This window comes from Macaca nemestrina, chromosome 1, assembly GCF_043159975.1.
Source record: "Macaca nemestrina isolate mMacNem1 chromosome 1, mMacNem.hap1, whole genome shotgun sequence".
In the NCBI taxonomy this organism is placed as follows: Eukaryota; Metazoa; Chordata; class Mammalia; order Primates; family Cercopithecidae; genus Macaca; species Macaca nemestrina.
In genome coordinates, this window is record NC_092125.1 from 163,374,261 (window position 1) to 163,393,116 (window position 18,856).

The 18,856-nt window shown below is 36.8% G+C and overlaps 1 protein-coding gene across 3 annotated transcripts in view; it reads left to right on the forward strand.

Moving 5' to 3' along the window:
* The window catches only part of LOC105498366 (ankyrin repeat domain 13C), an 88,464-nt gene extending 70,172 nt beyond the window's left edge, over positions 1-18,292 (forward strand). Inside the window, exons 10-13 of one of the 3 annotated variants that reach the window (XM_011770430.3) lie at positions 4,200-4,279; positions 6,206-6,304; positions 10,053-10,153; positions 16,044-18,292. In XM_011770430.3, coding sequence (XP_011768732.1) covers positions 4,200-4,279; positions 6,206-6,304; positions 10,053-10,153; positions 16,044-16,174 — 411 coding nt within the window. In that variant the 3' untranslated portion in view covers positions 16,175-18,292. The remainder of the gene's footprint in view (positions 1-4,199; positions 4,280-6,205; positions 6,305-10,052; positions 10,154-16,043) is intronic. The other 2 variants (XM_011770431.3, XM_071091307.1) reach the window with 2 other exon arrangements.
* Positions 18,293-18,856: the final 564 nt, after the last annotated feature.

The following is an 18,856-nucleotide window of genomic DNA, read 5'->3' on the forward strand; positions in this document are numbered from 1 at the left end:
TGAAAAAAAATAAAGGACTAATTAGGATAAACTTAAACTAGAAAGACATTTTTAGAATATGATAATTGATATTTATAACAGTGAGATAAAGTGCTCAATAAAAGGTTAAATTACATTGATTACACTCTTTACTAAGATGGGGAATGTATAATGTACTATTTAGAAAGAGTTTATTTAGAAATGGTAGAAACTTATTTGGAAAAGTTATTACCTGAAAAAAATATAATGATGTGACGTGCCACGTTATGTAATCATGTGACAAATGTGTCTTTACCATGAAAATGTTATATATATAATATTAAAAATATTAATAGATAGAGATTTCGGTGGATATGGGATTAGTCTTTGCTGTGGTTCTAGGTTGCAGAGCAATCTTAAACGTTTCCAACAGTTTCCCCTAAAATTAAAGGTTCTATTAACGCATGTCTCTCTGCTTTCTGGCATATCACTAGATACTATTTTACCTAATGTTTTGCCACAGCATTTGTGAGGTTCATTAACTAGCTTTTAAGCCTCTTCGTCATTCTACTGATAAGCCATTGCTATATGCCATAGTATTATGTATAATATCGCAGTGTAAATTTGGAATTTGGTATTGGTTATGATGTAAGTTTGGCTGCTTATAAGAAATCTCAAAAGAACAGTGACTTAAACAAGATAAAAGATTGTTTTTCTCTCATATAAAAATCTGAGTTTGTGTGGTTTTTCTCTGCTCTGTGAGTTAATCTCAGACAGCTTTTTTTCTTTTGTCTTCTCTGCCATTCCTAGGATGTGGCCTTCCATTCACATGGTATAAGATGATTCATACTGCCGGGCGCGGTGGCTCACGCCTGTAATCCCAGCACTTGGGGGGCTGAGGTGGGCAGATCATGAGGTCAGGAGATCAAGACCAGCCTGGCTAACATGGTGAAACCCCGTCTCTACTAAAAAATACAAAACATTAGCTGGACCTGGTGGCCATGATCAGAGATTACCAGTGACTTCTAACCAACAAAATTTATGGCCTTTTTCAGGCTTCTTTCTCCTCAAAGTCTCTGTAGTTTGATATTGAAACAGTCTTTTCTTTTGGCCTCCATTATACTGTAAAGGAAACTAAACTTTACTTCTTCCAAACTTAGTTCTTAGTTGATATGGACTCTCGTACCAAAAGACAGGTTTACAAGAGAAAAGCACACAAGTTTATTAATGCGTGCCGCACACCACACGAGAAACCCCAATGAAAAGTAACTCAAGGACTGGGCACAGTGGCTCACACCTGTAATCCCAGCACTTTGGGAGGCTGAGTTGGGCAGATCACTTGAGGCCAGGAGTTTGAGACCAGCCTGGCGAACATGGCGAAACCCCATCTCTATTAAAAATACAAAAATTAGCTGGGCTTGGTGATGCACACCTGTAATCTCAACTCAGGAGGCTGAGGCAGAAATATTGCTTGAACCTGGGAGGCAGAGGTTGCAGTGAACCGAGATTGTGCCACTGTACTCCAGCCTGGGTAACAGAGTGAGACTATGTCTCAAAAAAAAAAAAAAAAAAAAAGTAACTCAAAATAGTGGCTTAGAACTCAACTTATATAGCATCTTCAACAAAGAACAATAAATTTGTAGAGAAATGACAGGACAAACGAAAGTGATTTTAGGTTTCCAAGGACAGGAAAGGAGTAAGGTTTGTTTGCAGATTCCTCTGGTGCTGTCGCTGAGCCAGTAAGAGTATAGGTTATCTCCAGTGAAGCAAAATTTATGTTCTGTAGTTAGGCAGAAAACAGGGAGGACAGAGAAAAAACTTTTCCTCCATTTACTGCTTCTCTCTCTCTTTTTTTTTTTTTTTTTTTTGAGACAGTCTTGTTCTGTCCTACAGGCTAGAGTACAGTGGCATGATCTCGGCTCACTGCAGCCTCCATGTCCTGGGCTCAAGCCGTCCTCCCACTTCAGCCCTTCAAGTAGCTGGGACCACAGGTGTGTGCCAACACTCCTGGTTACTTTTTTTTTTCTGTATTTTTTGTAGAGATGGGGTTTTGCTATGCTGCCCAGGCTAATCTCGAACTCCTGAGCTCAAGGGATCGACTTGCCTTGGCCTCCCAAAGTGCCAGGATTATAGGCATGAGCCATCACACCTGGCCTGCACTAAGCTTTTTACATATGTTATCTCCATTAATTTTTAACTATGAGTTAGTGGCCCAATTCCCATTTTGAGTTAAGTTGACATAATAAAAAGTAACTTGCCCAAATTCACACAACTACCAGGTATTGGAGCTGGGATTCTAACTCAATTTTGTGTCTTAACAGTCCTTGATTTTAACAACTCTAATATACGGCTCATTAACATCTTACACTGATTATATGTAAAACCACATTTCTTGAATGAGACCCTCTCTTAATGTTGTTATCATCTTATTATTTATATTAGTCTTTCACTTACTATCTTTTTGCTCCATAGTCCTGTTAGATTTTCATTATCAATTGAAAAAAAATTTTTTTTAAAAATGAGGTTTTTTTTGTTTTGTTTTGTTTTCTTGAGACAGAGAGTCACTCTGTTGTCCAGTCCGGAGTACAGTGGCGTCATCTTGGGTCATGGAATGCAGTGACGTGATCTCAGGTCACTGCAATCTCTGCCTCCTGGGTTCAAGTGATTCTCCTACCTCAGCTTCCTGAGTAGCTAGGATTACGGGTGTGAGCCACTACGCCTGGCTAATTTTTGTATTTTTAGTAGAGATGGGGTTTCAACATATTGGCCAGTCTGGTCTTGAACCCCTGACATCAAGTGATCCACCATCCTTGACCTCCCAAAGTGCTAGGATTATAGGCATGAGCCACCATGCCTGGCCAGTTCTTTTTTTTCTTCCTATGAGGCAGGGTGTTACTCTGTTACCCAGGCTGGAGTGCAGTGGTGTAATCTTGGCTCACTGCAGCATCAACCTCCTGGGCTCAAGTGATCCTCCTGCTTCAGCTTTTCAAGTAACTGGGACCACAGGCATGCACCACCACACTCAGCTAATGTTGTTGTTGTTGTTGTTGTTGTTGTTTTTTAAGAAACAGAGCCTCATTTTATTGCCTAGGCTGGTCTCAAACTCATGGGCTCAAGTGATTCTCCCATCTTTGTCTCCCAAAGTGTTGGGATTACAGGCATGAGCCATTCCACCTGGCCCAGGAATTTCCAATTTCCACTTGTGCTCCAGAGTTTAGTTCCTTATTGCCAGTCCATCTTATAGTGATTGAAATTCATATTTAGCAAAGATAAGGTGAAAGTTTTAAAATCTGACCTTTGCAATTTTTATCATCTAAGTTGATCTCCATTTTAAACTTCCCATCTGAGTTTAAATCAGTCTCCTTGTGTTTTTTACCTTTAATTTTCTCTGTTTTAAAAACACTGTTTCATCTTCATTTAAATCTGAAGTCCAATTGCATAGTCTTGATTATTACCCACAGAAGATTCCTATCATTTCTGACATATTTTCCATTTTCTGTAATCTCATTTGGCCTTTAATATGCTCTTTTGTATTTCTGGTTAACTGTTCATGTCTGTATTTTTTTCTTTTCTTTCTAACTGAATTGTAAATTCCTTGAAGTCAGAGTTTTTTGTTTTTTGTTTGAGGCGAACTCTTGCTCTGTCGCCCAAGCTGGAGTGCAGTGACACCATCTCGGCGCACTGCAACCTCCGCTTCCTGGGTTCAAGCAATTCTCTGCCTCAGCCTCCTGAGTAGCTGGGATTACGGGCACTCACCACCAAGCCCAGCTAATTCTTTTGTATTTTTGGTAAAGACGGGGTTTCACCATCTTGGCCAAGCTGGTCTTGAACTCCTGACCTTGTGATCCACCCACGTTGGCCTCCTAAAGTGCTGGGATTACAAGCATGAGCCACCATGCCTGGCCCAGAGTTAGTTTTTACACTTCTTTGTAGTTCCTATGTTTAGCAGCTAGTATGATGCTAGGAACATTTTAGATGATTGACACATTCAATGAATGGGTGTTATTACTTTGATATTTGTCTTTTTGGGATTTAGAAAAAAATTGATAATAAATATTACCAATAGAACTTAAACCACCATGGAATGATCTTGGAAGTAACCTTTTCAAGTATTATATTGAAGAGATTAAGTAGATTGTTGGTTTTAATCGTTTACTATATATTTTCATCTTATATTTAAAAAATAACATTTTTCTTTTTCCCCCACCCCCACTTTCTTTCTTTATTTTTGTTTTTGGCAGCCGATTCGAAGACAGTCGCTTACACCTCCTCCTCAGAACACTATTACATGGGAAGAATATATATCTGCTGAAAATGGAAAGTAAGTTTTTTTGTTGTTTATGTATTATTTGACTTTTAGAAAGAATAATTTGTAAAAACTGAATATGTGAATATTTAGGTGTAAAATTATTTTGGAGAGAATTATTGATATATTTTTGACTGAAGCAGTTCTTCTACCTTTTAAAAATATGGATTAAGTATAATAAGGACAAAATGTCCCAAATTATGTAAACTCTTGCAAATGGTTGTAGATGTTTCTTTCTATATCCCTCCTGTCAATTTATACACACCTAAAAAACTAAAGAACACTGTTCTAAGGAAATAGGATGTAGGAAATTGCACAGGACAGTTGCTTATTTGAGATTTCCCATTGTATGATGAGCTTTTCTATTTTGTGATTATCCTGATTTTTTAGCATAGTGTGCAAGGCCATTCATTATTTATCTTCTTTTTTGCCTTTCCAAGCTCCTCACCTGTCATTATCCTTTAGTTTCAACCTGTGCTAGACTACTCACCATCCTTCCATAGGACCTTTGCTGATGTAATATTACTAACAGTAGAGTGCCTACCACATAGCTCATACTCATTTTATATTTATTGACTGAAAGAATGATGAATGAATAAAGAAAGGGTTTATTTTTGATAAATGGATAAGTAAAAAGTGTATCCTGGTCAACCATTATTTCCTTTTGGTGGAGAATAAAATATAAAATATTACTTTCCCGCTCCTGTTTAGGAAGGAGTTGTCATCATTTTTTTTTCTTATTGAAAGTTTTGTTGTATTTTTCTAATTTCTCCAAGATGTTTCCATCTTAATATTTTTATAGTTTTTTTTTTGAGATGGAGTCTCACTCTGTTGCCTAGGCTGGAGTGCAGTGGGTGTGATCTCGGCTCACTGCAACCTCCGCATCCCAGGTTCAAGCCATTCTCTCACCTCAGCCTCCCGAGTGGCTGGGATTACAGGTGCGCTCCACCATGCCCAGCTAATTTTTGTATTTTAGTGGAGACAGGGTTTCACCATGTTGGTCAGGCTGGTCTCAAACTCATGGGCTCGAGTGATCCACCTGCCTCGGCCTCTCAAATGCTGGGATTACAGCTATGAGCCACTGTGCCTCACCTTAATATTTTATAGTGTTAAACAAAATTTGTGAGTGGATTGTTGTATTAGATTAGCCTCCTGCATGCACTAGGCACCAGCAGACCATACCAAACCAGAATGCAGTTACTTCTGCTAAGTACTACATAGTTAAACTGAACTTTGAAATGGGCCAGTTTGAAAAGAAAAAAAGGACATTCCAGGCAACCTGAGTCGGCATAGTAATGAAGTCTTCTGTTTTTTTAACTGTATAAGGAAAGCAACTTTGAAATAACCAGATCACCTTTTTTCCCCACTGTTTCCACTTCAGCCCTTTTCAGTCTCTAAAGATAACCTCCTCTGTTCAGCTTATTGGAATGCTCATTCTACTTCACAGAATTAGGTACTGTCCTGTGCTAGAACTGCAAATAAAAGCCAATTAGATCTTTATGCTAAATTGATAATTTTCTTTTGATAATAGTTAATATAGAATTCCTTATTCTTCACAATATTTCTTATTAATCAGTGAAGAGACTGCAATATGCAGTAAAGAAGTTGAATAAGTGGCTTTAAAGATATACAGTGATACCTTAAAAAGTTTTTTACTAATGATTTTCTTTATTCCTAAAAATAGTGATTATTAAGATTATATTCAATGTGAAATTAGTTTAGATCTGATAATTTCTGAACTTTTACTCTTTGCTATTCTTTTTTATTGACCATGTCAATTTCTTATGCATATCTTATTCCCTTTTAGCATAATTTTATTTCTACAGACAGTAAGAAAAATTGAAATATTAATGAATGTCATTGAAAGATGACAGATGCTTCTTAGGAAGGTGATAGACTATGGAAAAAGTTTCCTAACTTTTTTTTTTCCTCCCATTTTAGAGCTCCTCATCTGGGTAGAGAATTGGTGTGCAAAGAGAGTAAGAAAACGTTTAAAGCTACAATAGCCATGAGCCAGGAATTTCCCTTAGGGATAGAGTTGTAAGTTTGTTACTAACTACAAATGTTTATGAAAGAAACTATTAAACCCTAAAGGCTGTAATAATATTTGTACCCCAGTGGTGCATTTGAGACCTTTGAAATGAAAAGCAGATAGCCATTGCCTTGATAGTGTGTGCACCACTCTGGAAATTTTCTGGTTTGCAACAGTATTGAGTTTTACTATCACCAGATACATTTTTGAGTAGATTTTTTTTTTTTTTTTTTAAAGATGGAGTCTTGCTCTGTCGCCCAGGCTGGAGTGCAGTGGCACAATCTCGGCTCACCGCAACCTCCGCCTTCTGGGTTCAAGCGATTCTCCTGCCTCAGCCTCTCGAGTAGCTGGGATTACAGGTGCCCACCACCATGCCCAGCTAAGTTTTGTATTTTTAGTAGAGATGAGGTTTCACCATGTTGGCCAGGCTGGCCTCGAACCCCTGACCTCAGGTGATCCACCCACCTCACCTTCCCAAAGTGCTGGGATTACAGGCACGAGCCACCATGCCCAGCCGAGTAGGTTATTTAAATTATAAAAGTAATATATGAATACATGCTTGTTTTTTAAAAAAATCAAAAAGTATGGAAATTTACAGAATAAAATGTGATGTTTTAACACATCAGTAGTTAATGACTATTTGGTGTATTTTTGACTAGAGTTATCCATATTTTTCGTTTTTTAAAATAAAAATGGGGGAATCATTCATGTTTTGTTCTGTGTGTTTCTTGTTTTCATTTAAAAGTGAGTGTATCTTGGCTGGGCGTGGTGGCTCATGCCTGTAATCCCAGTACTTTGGGAGGCTAAGGCGGGCGGATCACCTGAGGTCACGAGTTTGAGATCTGCCTGGCCAACGTGGTAAAACCCTATCTCTACTAAAAATATAAAAATTAGCTAGGCATATGGCGCATGCCTGTAAAACCAGCAACTAGGGAGGCTGAGGCAGGAGAATTGCTTGAACCAAGGAGGCAGAAGTTGCAGTGAGCCAGGATCGCACCACTGCACTCTAGCCTGGGCGACAAAGGAGACTCCATCTCAAAAAAAGAAAAGAAAAAATGAGTGTGTCTTGAAGTTTTACAGTGATTATATTTTTGTCTATTCTTTTTCCTTGATATTTTGTAGTGTTGATATACTGTTTATCATTCATTTACTGATAAACATTTTGGTTATTTGTAGTTTGTCACCATTTGCAATAATATTCTGGTAAACATATTGAATATATCCTCTCAAACATGCACTCATTGGATGCTCCTTTTTAAAAATACTCAATTTGGAAAAATGACTGGAATGAGAGATGGGTAGCAAGAACTGACTGATACAACGATAGTTTTAGGCTCCTCACTAAAGTGGGAGGGAGGAGATGAAGCACTGGGCTATTTCCTCTTACTAGTTCCTTCCCTTTCAAATCTGGCCTAATGCATTAATTTTTTAACGGCCTAATACATTTTTAAAAAATGATTGGAGAAGAGAGCAGGGTGCATTTTTTTTTTAAAAAGTATGTACATACCTGAGCTTTCCCCATACCTAGGCTTTAGAAAAGTAGATAGAATGTTCTGTACAGCCCTCAAGTTATGTCAGAGAGACATAAGTATCAGAAAATGTGGAAAGTTAGCTACACATACAGATCTGCCATAATCTGTCATATCTAGGACCCAATTGACTCAGTGATGCACCAATTTTATTTTATTATTTATTTATTTATTTTGAGACAGAGTCTCACTCTGTTGCTAAGGCTGGAGTGCAATGGTGCAATCTCGGCTCACTGCAACCTCTGTCTCCCAGGTTCAAGTGATCCTCCTGCCTCAGCCTCCCAATTAGCTGGGACTACAGGCATGTGTGCGCTACCACGCCTGGATAATTTTTGTAGTTTTAGTAGAAATGGGGTTCACCATGTTGGCCAGGCTGGTCTCAAACTCTTGACCTCCGGTGATCTGTCCACCTGGGCCTCTCAAAGTGCTGGGATTACAGGTGTGAGCCACCACACCTGGCCAAAGATTCACCAATTTTATATTCTACTTACTAATAAAGATGAAAATTACAGCGAATATTAAGATGTCATCAATTTTAGGAGTTATCCTAATTTCAGATATGTTATATGAAAAAAAAGAGTATCTTAGAATTTATGAAATGTGGCAGTTATAACCACTACTCCTGAAAAAGAAAATGAAATGAGGAGTCGGGCACAGTGGCGCACGCCTGTAATCCCGGCACTTTCAGAGGCTGAGGCGGGTGGATCACCTGAGGTCGGGAGTTTGAGAACAGCCTGACCAACATGGAGAAACCCCGTCTCTATTAAAAATACAAAATTAGCTAGGAGTGGTGGTACGTGCCTGTAATCCCAGCTACTCGGGAGGCTGAGACAATTGCTCGAACCCAGGAGGCAGAGTTCGCATTGAGCCGACATCACGCCATTGCACTCCAGCCTGGGCAACAAGTGTGAAACTCCATCTCAAAAAAAAAAAAAAGGAAGAAAGAAAAGAAAAAGAAATATAGAACACAGAGTACAAATGCCAAAGAATTTGTTCTAAAAGGTCAAAAAAGAAAATTACCTATATATGCCATAGAAAACAAGAAAGAACATGAAATCAGTATAAAGTAGATCTTTCTGAGATGAGAATGTAAGACAGTAAAATGAAATGAAAAGGAAATTGTAAAGCTAAGGAAATAAATTGAGCACTAAATGACACTGTTACAAAACATACAGTAGAAACAGTAATGAATAGAATAGATGTAACTGAAAATTAAATTTTGACAGCTCTTGGTGAATTCAGTAGAAGAAGAGATTAAAGAAATTACACAAGCAATTTGTATGGAGGACAAAAGTGGTTCAATATGAGTCATTCATGTTTTACTTAAAAGGCCTCCAAGTATAATCAAAATAATATTCAAAATATGATAGAAGAAATTTTCTCAGTAATGAAGAACTAAATCTAGAGGATGATGTTAGGTTCCACGAAAAATTGATACAGAATGATTAGTAACAAAAATTATCCTGATCTAACTATTAGGCTTTAGTTATTGATAAAGAAATACAAAGGCACCCTGGCAGAAAAGGGGTAAAATCATCCTGGCCTTACATATTTTCATATATCTTTGCTTTTCTGAAGTAACAGAAGTGTGATCTGTCAGTATTTCTAACTTTCATTTATGTTTGGAGGCAACTGAAGATATTCTCAAGCACGAAAGAATTCAAGAAATGTAGCAGTCATAGGACTTTTTTGAAAGAAAAATAATACTACTTAAAAAAGAAATGCATCCAACCAAAACATGAAAGAAATTATAGCATAATGATTAATATGATATAGAATGCTAAGATATATTATGAAATTGTAGTTCAGAGGGAAAGATAGTATAACCTGAAATTTTATATGAGTCAAATTTCCCTTTAAACATAATAAAGATAAGCAATCATTTATCAAATATGCAGGAAATCAAGGAATATTAAGCACTTAAGAGCCTTTTACACACACAATAAATTGACAGTGGAAATCAGCCATCCAAACAGTGAATCTAGTTATTAGCTTTGAGTCCATCTAAATATGGACCTAAAATCAAACAACTGTGAAAATTATGGCTGAACAATCAAAAGTTACAAACCATTATAGAGTAAAAAGGAGGAATAAAGTGTGTAATTTACTCATCCTTAATATCTGGAAGTCAATACTACTGTCCAAGTTTGAAGCATGTAGTTAAAAAGTGTAAGGACACATAGCAATTTGAACAATGAAAACATTTTTTTCTTCTTCCATTTTTCAGATTATTGAATGTTTTAGAAGTAATAGCTCCCTTCAAGCACTTTAACAAGCTTAGAGAATTTGTTCAGATGAAGCTTCCTCCAGGCTTTCCTGTAAAATTAGGTAAGAGAAAAATTTAGATGTAATTTTAGTGTCCAGTAGGAATATGGAGCTGTTTATTAACATTTAATAAGCAACTTGTTTTAAAGCAGGGGTCCCCACACCTCTGCTGGTTCATGACCTTTTAGGAATGGAATGCACAGCAGGAGATGAGCTGAGCAGCAGGCTAGTGAGCATTGCCGCCTGAGCTCTGCCTCCTGTCAGATCAGTGGTGGCATTAGATTCTTGTAGGAACATGAACCCTACTGTGAACTGCACATGTGAGGGATCTAGGTTGCATGCTCCTTGTGAAATCTAATGCCTGATCTGAGATGGAACAGTTTCATTCCAAAGCCTCCCCCGACCCCCACCAGTCTGTGTAATAATTATCTTTCATGAAACAGATCCCTCGTGCCAAAAAGGTTGGGGGCTGCTGTTTTAAAGGAAAATAGATGTCCTAGTTGCTTACATTTTTGTAAAGGTTTTCAGTAATTATATGCATTTATTTATGTTTTGTCTAATATTTAAAGTGCCTGATGAGAATTCTTATTCTACTTGATTTAAATTAAATGTAAGGGATCTATTTCACACAAGAAAAGTGTGGGTGAACTAAATGATGTATTGTAATAATGTTTTTCATGTGAAATAGGGAGACTAGAGATTAGCCCAGATTTTCAGCTATGCTTTGAATTTCTGTGTAGTTAGAATGTTTCTGGAGTCAGCAGTCACTGTTGACGGATAAAGTAATACTCATACATTTTATTTTTCAGCCCTAAATGTTTAATTTAGTCTTAAGCAATAATCTTTAGAAATAGCACAGTCATTTTTGCATATATTTTTGCATATATTTTTCTTTCTAACATATCAGAAACCGAGGAAGAAGAGACTATTAAAAGGTGTTTTGAGTGTTTAGATTTAGATTTAGCAATAATTCAACCTTTAACACTATCCATCAATTCAGCCACTCAATGTTTAATGAGTACTATAATTCTTCAGATATATCTTGTTTTATTCAATATTTTTAAAACCACATCTCAGAATACTTAGGCCAAAATGTTTTCATTACTAAAATTAAACCTGATCTTCACCCTTTTGCACACTTGGAAATAAACGTTTTCCAGATTAAAAATGACTTTTAAATAAATGATTTTCAAAATGTCCCTCTAGTTGCCCTTTGCAATTCAAAAGCACTAGGAACCCAGTGTCTACTTGGATAAATCAGTGATAAGATCTTAGGCAGAAATGGTTAGAAAACTAATGCAATTCAGAGCTGTGTGCCATAGCCATAAGGGATCTTCACGTTAGCATTTCTGCAGAAGTTTAAAACTCCACTGCCATTTTCTATGGTGAGGGAAATATTTCAAGTTTTAGACTCCCTTCTAGGTACTGTTAAGAGACCCAAGACAAACCAGAATAGAGAACAGGAGTTAAACAGATGAGAATTTCAAACTATCTTTGTATTCACATCTATTTTTAAGTTCTAAACCCAAATCAAACCTACAATACATTTATTTTTATGCAAAGGAAATATTTTCATTATATGAGAAGGAAAAAAATCTGTAATCCTTTTTTTGCAGGCATTTCTTTGATGTAGAACCACATTTTTAACAAGGAATAATCTTTTGCTTGTATACTTAAAGTTATGGGATATTTGTTTAACTATTTCTCTTTTGTTTCACTGTCCTTCTTTTAAACCAACCCTGTAAAACTTCCTCCTGTGTCACCATTTCTTTTTCTACATTTAGGATAAAAAACACAATTGGGATAAATTATAAAAATTTGGAAATTATTGTTAACACAATTACATGTTTCAGAATCAGCCAGAACTTTAAGTGCTGATTATGAATGGTCTTTTCTCTGATTGGCTTCGTCTCTCATTTTGCTCAGACTAAATTTGATCCTCTTTCATCATCAAATCTTCGTCTTCCCCCGCCACTTCCTCCTACAACCTTAAGCACAGATGATTTTTACTTCCTTTGATACAAAAAGATAATACCAGAAATGGGACCTCCCTCACTACTTCCAACACCCCATACAGACTTTTCTGCCCCAAGCCCAACCTTTTCTTTCATCTTCCTGTCTCACTGGAAGTGCCCCTCTTCTTAGCTTGAGTAATCTCTTCATTTGTATTATGAATCTGTTTTCCCAGCTCTTTTGAAAAACTAGCTGTATCGCTGGGCACGGTGGCTCAGGCCTGTAATACCAGCACTTTGGGAGGCCAAGGCGGGTGGATCACTTGAGGTCAGGAGTTCGAGACCAGCCTGGCCAACATGGTGAAACTCCATCTCTACTAAAAATACTAAAAATTAGCCAGGCGTCGTGGTGGGCGCCTGTAATCCCAGCTACTCGAGAGGCTGAGGCAGGAGAATCGCTTGAACCCGGGAGGCAGAGGTTACAGTGAGCCAAGATCATACCATTGTACTCCAGCCTGGGCAACAAGAGCAAGAGACTCTGTCTCAAGGAAAAAAAAAAGAAAAAAGAAAAAAAGAAATAAACTAACTGTATCAGTCACTTCATATTTCTCGTTTTCCTTCTACCTCTCTCTACTGCATTTTTCCTCTCAGTTGTTAGGCTTGCTCAGGTCTCTCCCCTTTTAAAATCAAACAAAAAACTAAAAACAGACAAACAAACAAACAAAAAACAACAAAAAACACAGTCCCCGTAACTTCACTAGCACTTGCTTTAATCTTTGCTTTTCACAGCCAAGCTATCTGAAAGCCTCCTTCCTTCCTTCCTCTCTTTCTCTTTTTCCTTTCCTTTCCTTTCTTTTTTTCCTTTCCTTTCCTTTCCTTTCCTTTCCTTTCCTTTCCTTTCCTTTCCTTTCCTTTCCTTTCCTTTCCTTTCCTTTCCTTTCCTTTCCTGTCCTGTCCTGTCCTGTCCTGTCCTGTCCTGTCCTGTCCTGTCCTGTCCTGTCCTGTCCTTGTTTCGAGAGAGGGTCCTTGTTTCCTTGTTGCGAGAGAGGGTCTGACGCTGTTGCCTAGGCTACAATGCAGTGGCATGATCTTGGCTCACTGCAACTTCTGCTTCCCAGTCTCAAGCCATCTTCCCACCTCAGCTTCCTGAGTAGCTGGGACCACAGACATGAGCCACCACACCCAGTTAATTTTTGTATTTGTCGTACAGATGGGGTCTCACTTTGTTGCCCAGGGTGGTCTCAAACTCCTGAGCTCAAGTGATTTGCCCACTGTGGCCTCCCAAAGTGCTGGGATTACAGGTGTGAGCCACTGTTCCTGGCCTCTATTATTTCTTAAAATTGCTGATGAATCTATAATTATCTCAGAATAAAAAGCGTACTCCCTTAGTTCATTACAGATTCTCTCTTCCTCTTTATTTATTATTGATCCTTATTGTTAAATCTAGTAGAAACTTTTCTGTTTTTATGTTAATCTCTTTAAGATTTGACTTTTCTTATTTTGAAGTCCTTGGCTCAATGAATAACTGAGACAAGTCATTCCATTTTCCTCTGACTTCCTTTATAGACTCTCTCTTGGTTTTCTTCCTCCCTCTCTGGCTGCTCCTTCTGGAGTACATTTCCCTCTTCACTCTTGTCACCTTGTATTATATTCTGACTACATCTGCCAAAACTCAAGTTACATTACTACCCTGGTCACACCCTTCCATTGGCTTTCCACCTCATCCAGAGTGAAAACTGAAGTCTTTTTTCTTGGCCTAAACCCCACCGGATCTGGCAGCCTATTTGCCCTCTGACCTCATCGCCTGCTAATCTTCCCCTCATTCATTTGGCTGCAGCCACATTGGCCTCCTGGCTGTTCCGAGAATAAACCAGATACTTTTTTAGGACTTTCGTACTTCGTGTTCTTCTATTTGGAATTTTCTTCCTCCAGGCAACTGCATGGTTTGTTCTTATCTCAGGTCTTTACTGAAAAGTCCCTTTATTGAGGTTTTCCTTTGGCCACCCTGTTCAACAACTCTTACCCCCAACACTGAGACTCCCTATTCTGCTGTTAACGCTTTATTTTTTTCTAGATACTCATCATCATTTACTTGTTGTCTGCCCATCCTAACCAGTGTAATCTCTATAAGTGCATGAATTTTGTTTCTTATTTAGTGATGTATATCCAAAACCTAGAATGGGGTCAGCAAACTTTGTCTGAAAGATAATAAACATTTTAGGCTTTGTGGGCTCTATGGTTTCTGTCACAACTACTCTTTTATTTGGAGAATGAGAGCAGCCATAGACAATAGGTAAGTGAGTGGGCATGTTGTGTTCCAAAAGAGCTATTTACAGACACTGAAGTTTGACTTTCATGTAATGTTTTTTTTGTTTTGTTTTTTGAGATGGAGTCTTGCTCTGTTCCCCAGGCACTAGTGTAGTGGCACAATCTCGGCTCACTGCAACCTCTGCCTCCTGGGTTCAAGCAATTCTCCTGCCTCAGCCTTCTGAATAGCTGGGATTACAGGCACCCGCCACCACACCCAGCTAATTTTTGTATTTTTAGTAGAGACGGGGTTTTGCCACATTGGCCAGGCTGGTCTCGAACTCCTGACCTCAAGTGATCCACCCACCTCAGCCTCCCAAAGTGCTGGGATTACAGGTGTGAGCTACCACACCCAGCCTAATTTTCACTTCGTGAAATACTATTCTTTTTTCTCCCCTAAACATTTAAAAATGTAAAATATTTACTTAGCTTATGGGCCTTACCAAAATAGGCATGGCCATAGGACTTACTGTACAGACCCCTGGATAAGGATAGCATCTGCACATAGTAGGTACAAAGGAATGACTTTTTCCTCCAGAAATAATTGGAAACTCTATAACTGGTATGTTGATTATTGTGTTTAAATCTAACTAAGGTATTTTGTTTTGCTTTTTACATAAGAACATAACTTTCTGCAATAAAATACTAGCTTATATCAGTTAGACTTAATTTACTGTATGTCCTTACCCTAGACACTTGAATTAGCTTTCATACACTCATTTCAGAGTTTAAAAAAAATTATTTATTATTATTATTTTAAATAGAGATAGGGTCTCCCTATGTTGCCCAGGCTGGTTTTGAATTCCTGGGTTCAAGTGATCTTCCTGCCTTGGCCTCCCAAAGTATTGGGATTATAGGTGTGAGCCACCACGCCCAACCTCATTTCAGAGTTTTAAGGGAATTTCGGAGTTTCTTTATTTTACATATGAAATCCCTGAGGCTCATGAGTAAAATGATTTATAGGAATCTGAACCCAGGCTTTATGATTTGTACTCATGTCAGTAACTCATATGAGGAATAAAACTAAACATTTAATTTAATATATTTGTTCATTTTATTTATTTTACTGTTTCTGGTTCCCGTATAATCATTAACTTGCTCATTTTAATTGCTTGATTTTACTTACAATTTCAGCCAGAAATATATTTCATTTGGAAGATTAGGCTGTGGTGGCATGATATTTTTCCATTTCTGATGAGACTGTTTTTATCCCATATATTTAAGGGATAGGTTGTTTTTAATGTTTTAAAACAAAAAAGGATTAGAGTATTTTACTTGGGCTAGTAAGAGTGAAAAGAAATCAGCTGAAAGAGTTGGAGTAGTATATATACTATAATCTGAAGAAAAAAAAGTCAGAATGCAAAAAGTACAAAAGTAGCTGTCCGTCTGCCCCAAGAAAAAGAAAAAAGGACTGTAGAATCTGGCATTATATTCTTAAGACTAGGAAGGCATGGGATCTTGAGTTTTCAATATAACACTGGATGCCTGAATGTCTTTTTCTCCTCACTAATTAATACCCAGAACTCTCTCTGAAACACACACTCAGTACTACATATTCTTCTGATTCTTGAGGTTTTTTTTTTTTTTTTTTTTTTTTTAACATTTTAAAGAGTATGGACATCTCCTTAGTACTTTGTAGTCTATGAATATTAACATTTGATTTTACAATGTTATCATTGATGTTCTCTCTGTAGATATACCTGTGTTTCCCACAATCACAGCCACTGTGACTTTTCAGGAGTTTCGATACGATGAATTTGATGGCTCCATCTTTACTATACCTGATGACTACAAGGAAGACCCAAGCCGTTTTCCTGATCTTTAACTGACGTGGAAAAGGATGCTGTCTAACCAAGGAAAGAAAATGCAGAGACCCTAGAAGTGGATCCAAATAGAAGGGACAAATGCTTTCAGTGAAGAAAAGGGAATTACATGTTGAATTGACGCATCAGTAATACGATACAGTGAAATGGGCCTCTAATAACGATTTCAGCGAGTTTTCTGATGTGCCATTTTTGGTCTTTTTAAAAATATACATATTATAAATGTAATAGTTTGACACATTAATGACCCTAAGACCTTCGTATGTAAAGCAGCTATGAGTGCTGTGATTTGTTTTTAAAAATTTTTACACTTCTTGTTGAAATATATATGCATATAAATATATCTATATCTATATCTAAAACACTCCTGGACCATTAACGTAAATTAAATGTCTTAAGAGGTATGGAGCCCTTTTAAACTTGTCATCTTTATGCAAGGTGACATTTATAAATATTCCTTCGAGCTTTGTTTTCATAAAATGTAAACTATGTAACATTATGTATAGTTCAGTAATTTGAATGTTTGTTCAATATAATGAACTAGAAGGAATGCAATTTTCTGTAGATGAATGAACCAAATGGTAACCATTAAACAATTGCATTTATATGTTGCAATACATTTCAGAAGGAGCGTTCACTCTGCAGGGAATAAGGTACCTCCTTTAGCACCTTAGTGCAATTCATTGTGGTGCTATTTGTTTTTACCTGAATGTTTGTTACTAATCTTCCTTTCATAGAACCTCTATTTTTTTTTTTTCTAAACTTGAGTTTGAGTCCTTGTTATGTTCATCATAAGGCAATGGTTAGCATGTTTAAAATATTCCTCTTCCAAATCTCAGCACTTTAAAAAGAATTCCAAATTTTTAAACTTGCTTCCTAATAAGTGCACATCAGTCTGATTATTTTGTTTGTTTTTAGTAGAATATGGATGCATTGGTGTCAGTTTTAAAAAACAATACACATATTTTGGACAACCCTACATATTTAATCCTTTCAAAATAAGATAAAAACATTTTATATGCTAACAATATATTTGTTACAAGTCCAGAAGTATACGCAAGATTGATTACTCCTATTGCTTATTTTTTTTAAATCACAGGAAAATATTGATTTCATTGTCTCCAAAGTGATAAAATCATGTATTACTCATTTTTGCACTTAAAATTTTTCTTATTTATTCCAAGATGGTTTGAAGGTCCAAGTATGAAAATAAATTAGGGGGAATAATGTATAACAGTTATAAAGTATCATGTTGTATTAAAGAGCTTACTTACATCGATGTTTTTAAAATGTATCCTGATGAATATCTCCAGAATGCATCTGTGAAGTTTTTTAGCCTGACCAGTAGCTTAAACTTTTTCCAGGATTTTAGGTAATTTGAAAGGAGTTTAGAGACCCTTATTGAAAATATGATTTAAAAATCCAAAGCATAAACCATAAGAAAAATTTTAAATAAACATCTTTAAAGCTACATCTTCCATACTGATACATGCATTGCATATGTTGACATTAAGTACATTTTATAATGAAGAAAAATAATCATAGTTAAAAATTGAAAGACCTAATTACTACCTTACATGAGCCTATTGAATTTTGGGGAACGTGTTCGTAAACCCAGACTAGCTTTGTTGAATAGAAGTTGATCCCTGTTATTTAGGAAATGGGTAGATCAAATGACTTAGAGACTGAATTATCCTATCAGTGGTTATGTGGGGTTGGAGACGCTGAAAGGCAGTGATCACTGTTGCTTCTAGGCTCCCTTACTTTGTAGGAATATGGTATACTTTCAGGAATATTCTATATATGTTTTCATAAGTACAGACAACTTAGGGAGGAAAAAAACATGGGTAATTGAAGCTTGTGGTTTAATAATTCCCTAACAGCACAGCTATGAATATTTTGCTGGGGTACACTGGAGGTAGGAAGACTACTGGAAATTTTTGCACTTGAATTTTGTTTTTAAAGCTGTTTTCTTTAAAGAATGGTAGAAACAGATTATCCATTCCAAAGTGTCTTTTCTGTGATCACAAAGAGCAAACAAATGTCAATATCTCTTATGATGGTGAAAAAAAGGAATTAATCGATGCAAATAAACTTTTCACAGTATTACTTTTAATGAAGATTTTTTGAAATGTGCCTTTTAATCCAGTTAATGAAGCTATACGCAGTGTTTCAAATGAATAAGTCAAAACACCATATGTTTTCATAGTACCACATGAAAAATCAAGATTTTGCAATACAGGTACGTAAAATTTTATATGTTCTTCTCCATTTGTGATTTTGAAACTGTTTAAATTGGGTAGGGGACCATCGTATAGTCATCTTCAATAGCCATTTAGAAATGCTTAATATTCTTCCCCACTGGTATGGTATCCAGAGAAGATAGGTTTCCATCTTTGAGAAAATAATTCTCTGATAAGACAATTTGCCCTCTGTAGACATTCACATACAGAGAATTGCCACACTTCATAAAAGGGGAGTATGAAGTAGATGCCCTGATTTTTGGGAGTATAAGTACATATGATGGTTTGGAAACTGCCACATCTGTCTGCTGATAACTGTTGGTAGATGCAAAACTAGTTTCCTTCTGCTCAGAACTGGAATTAAGCCCCACTCATGCTAATAAAAATGGGTTTTTATAGTATTATTTACATACAGTTTATTATTCACACCCTGGGGGAGGG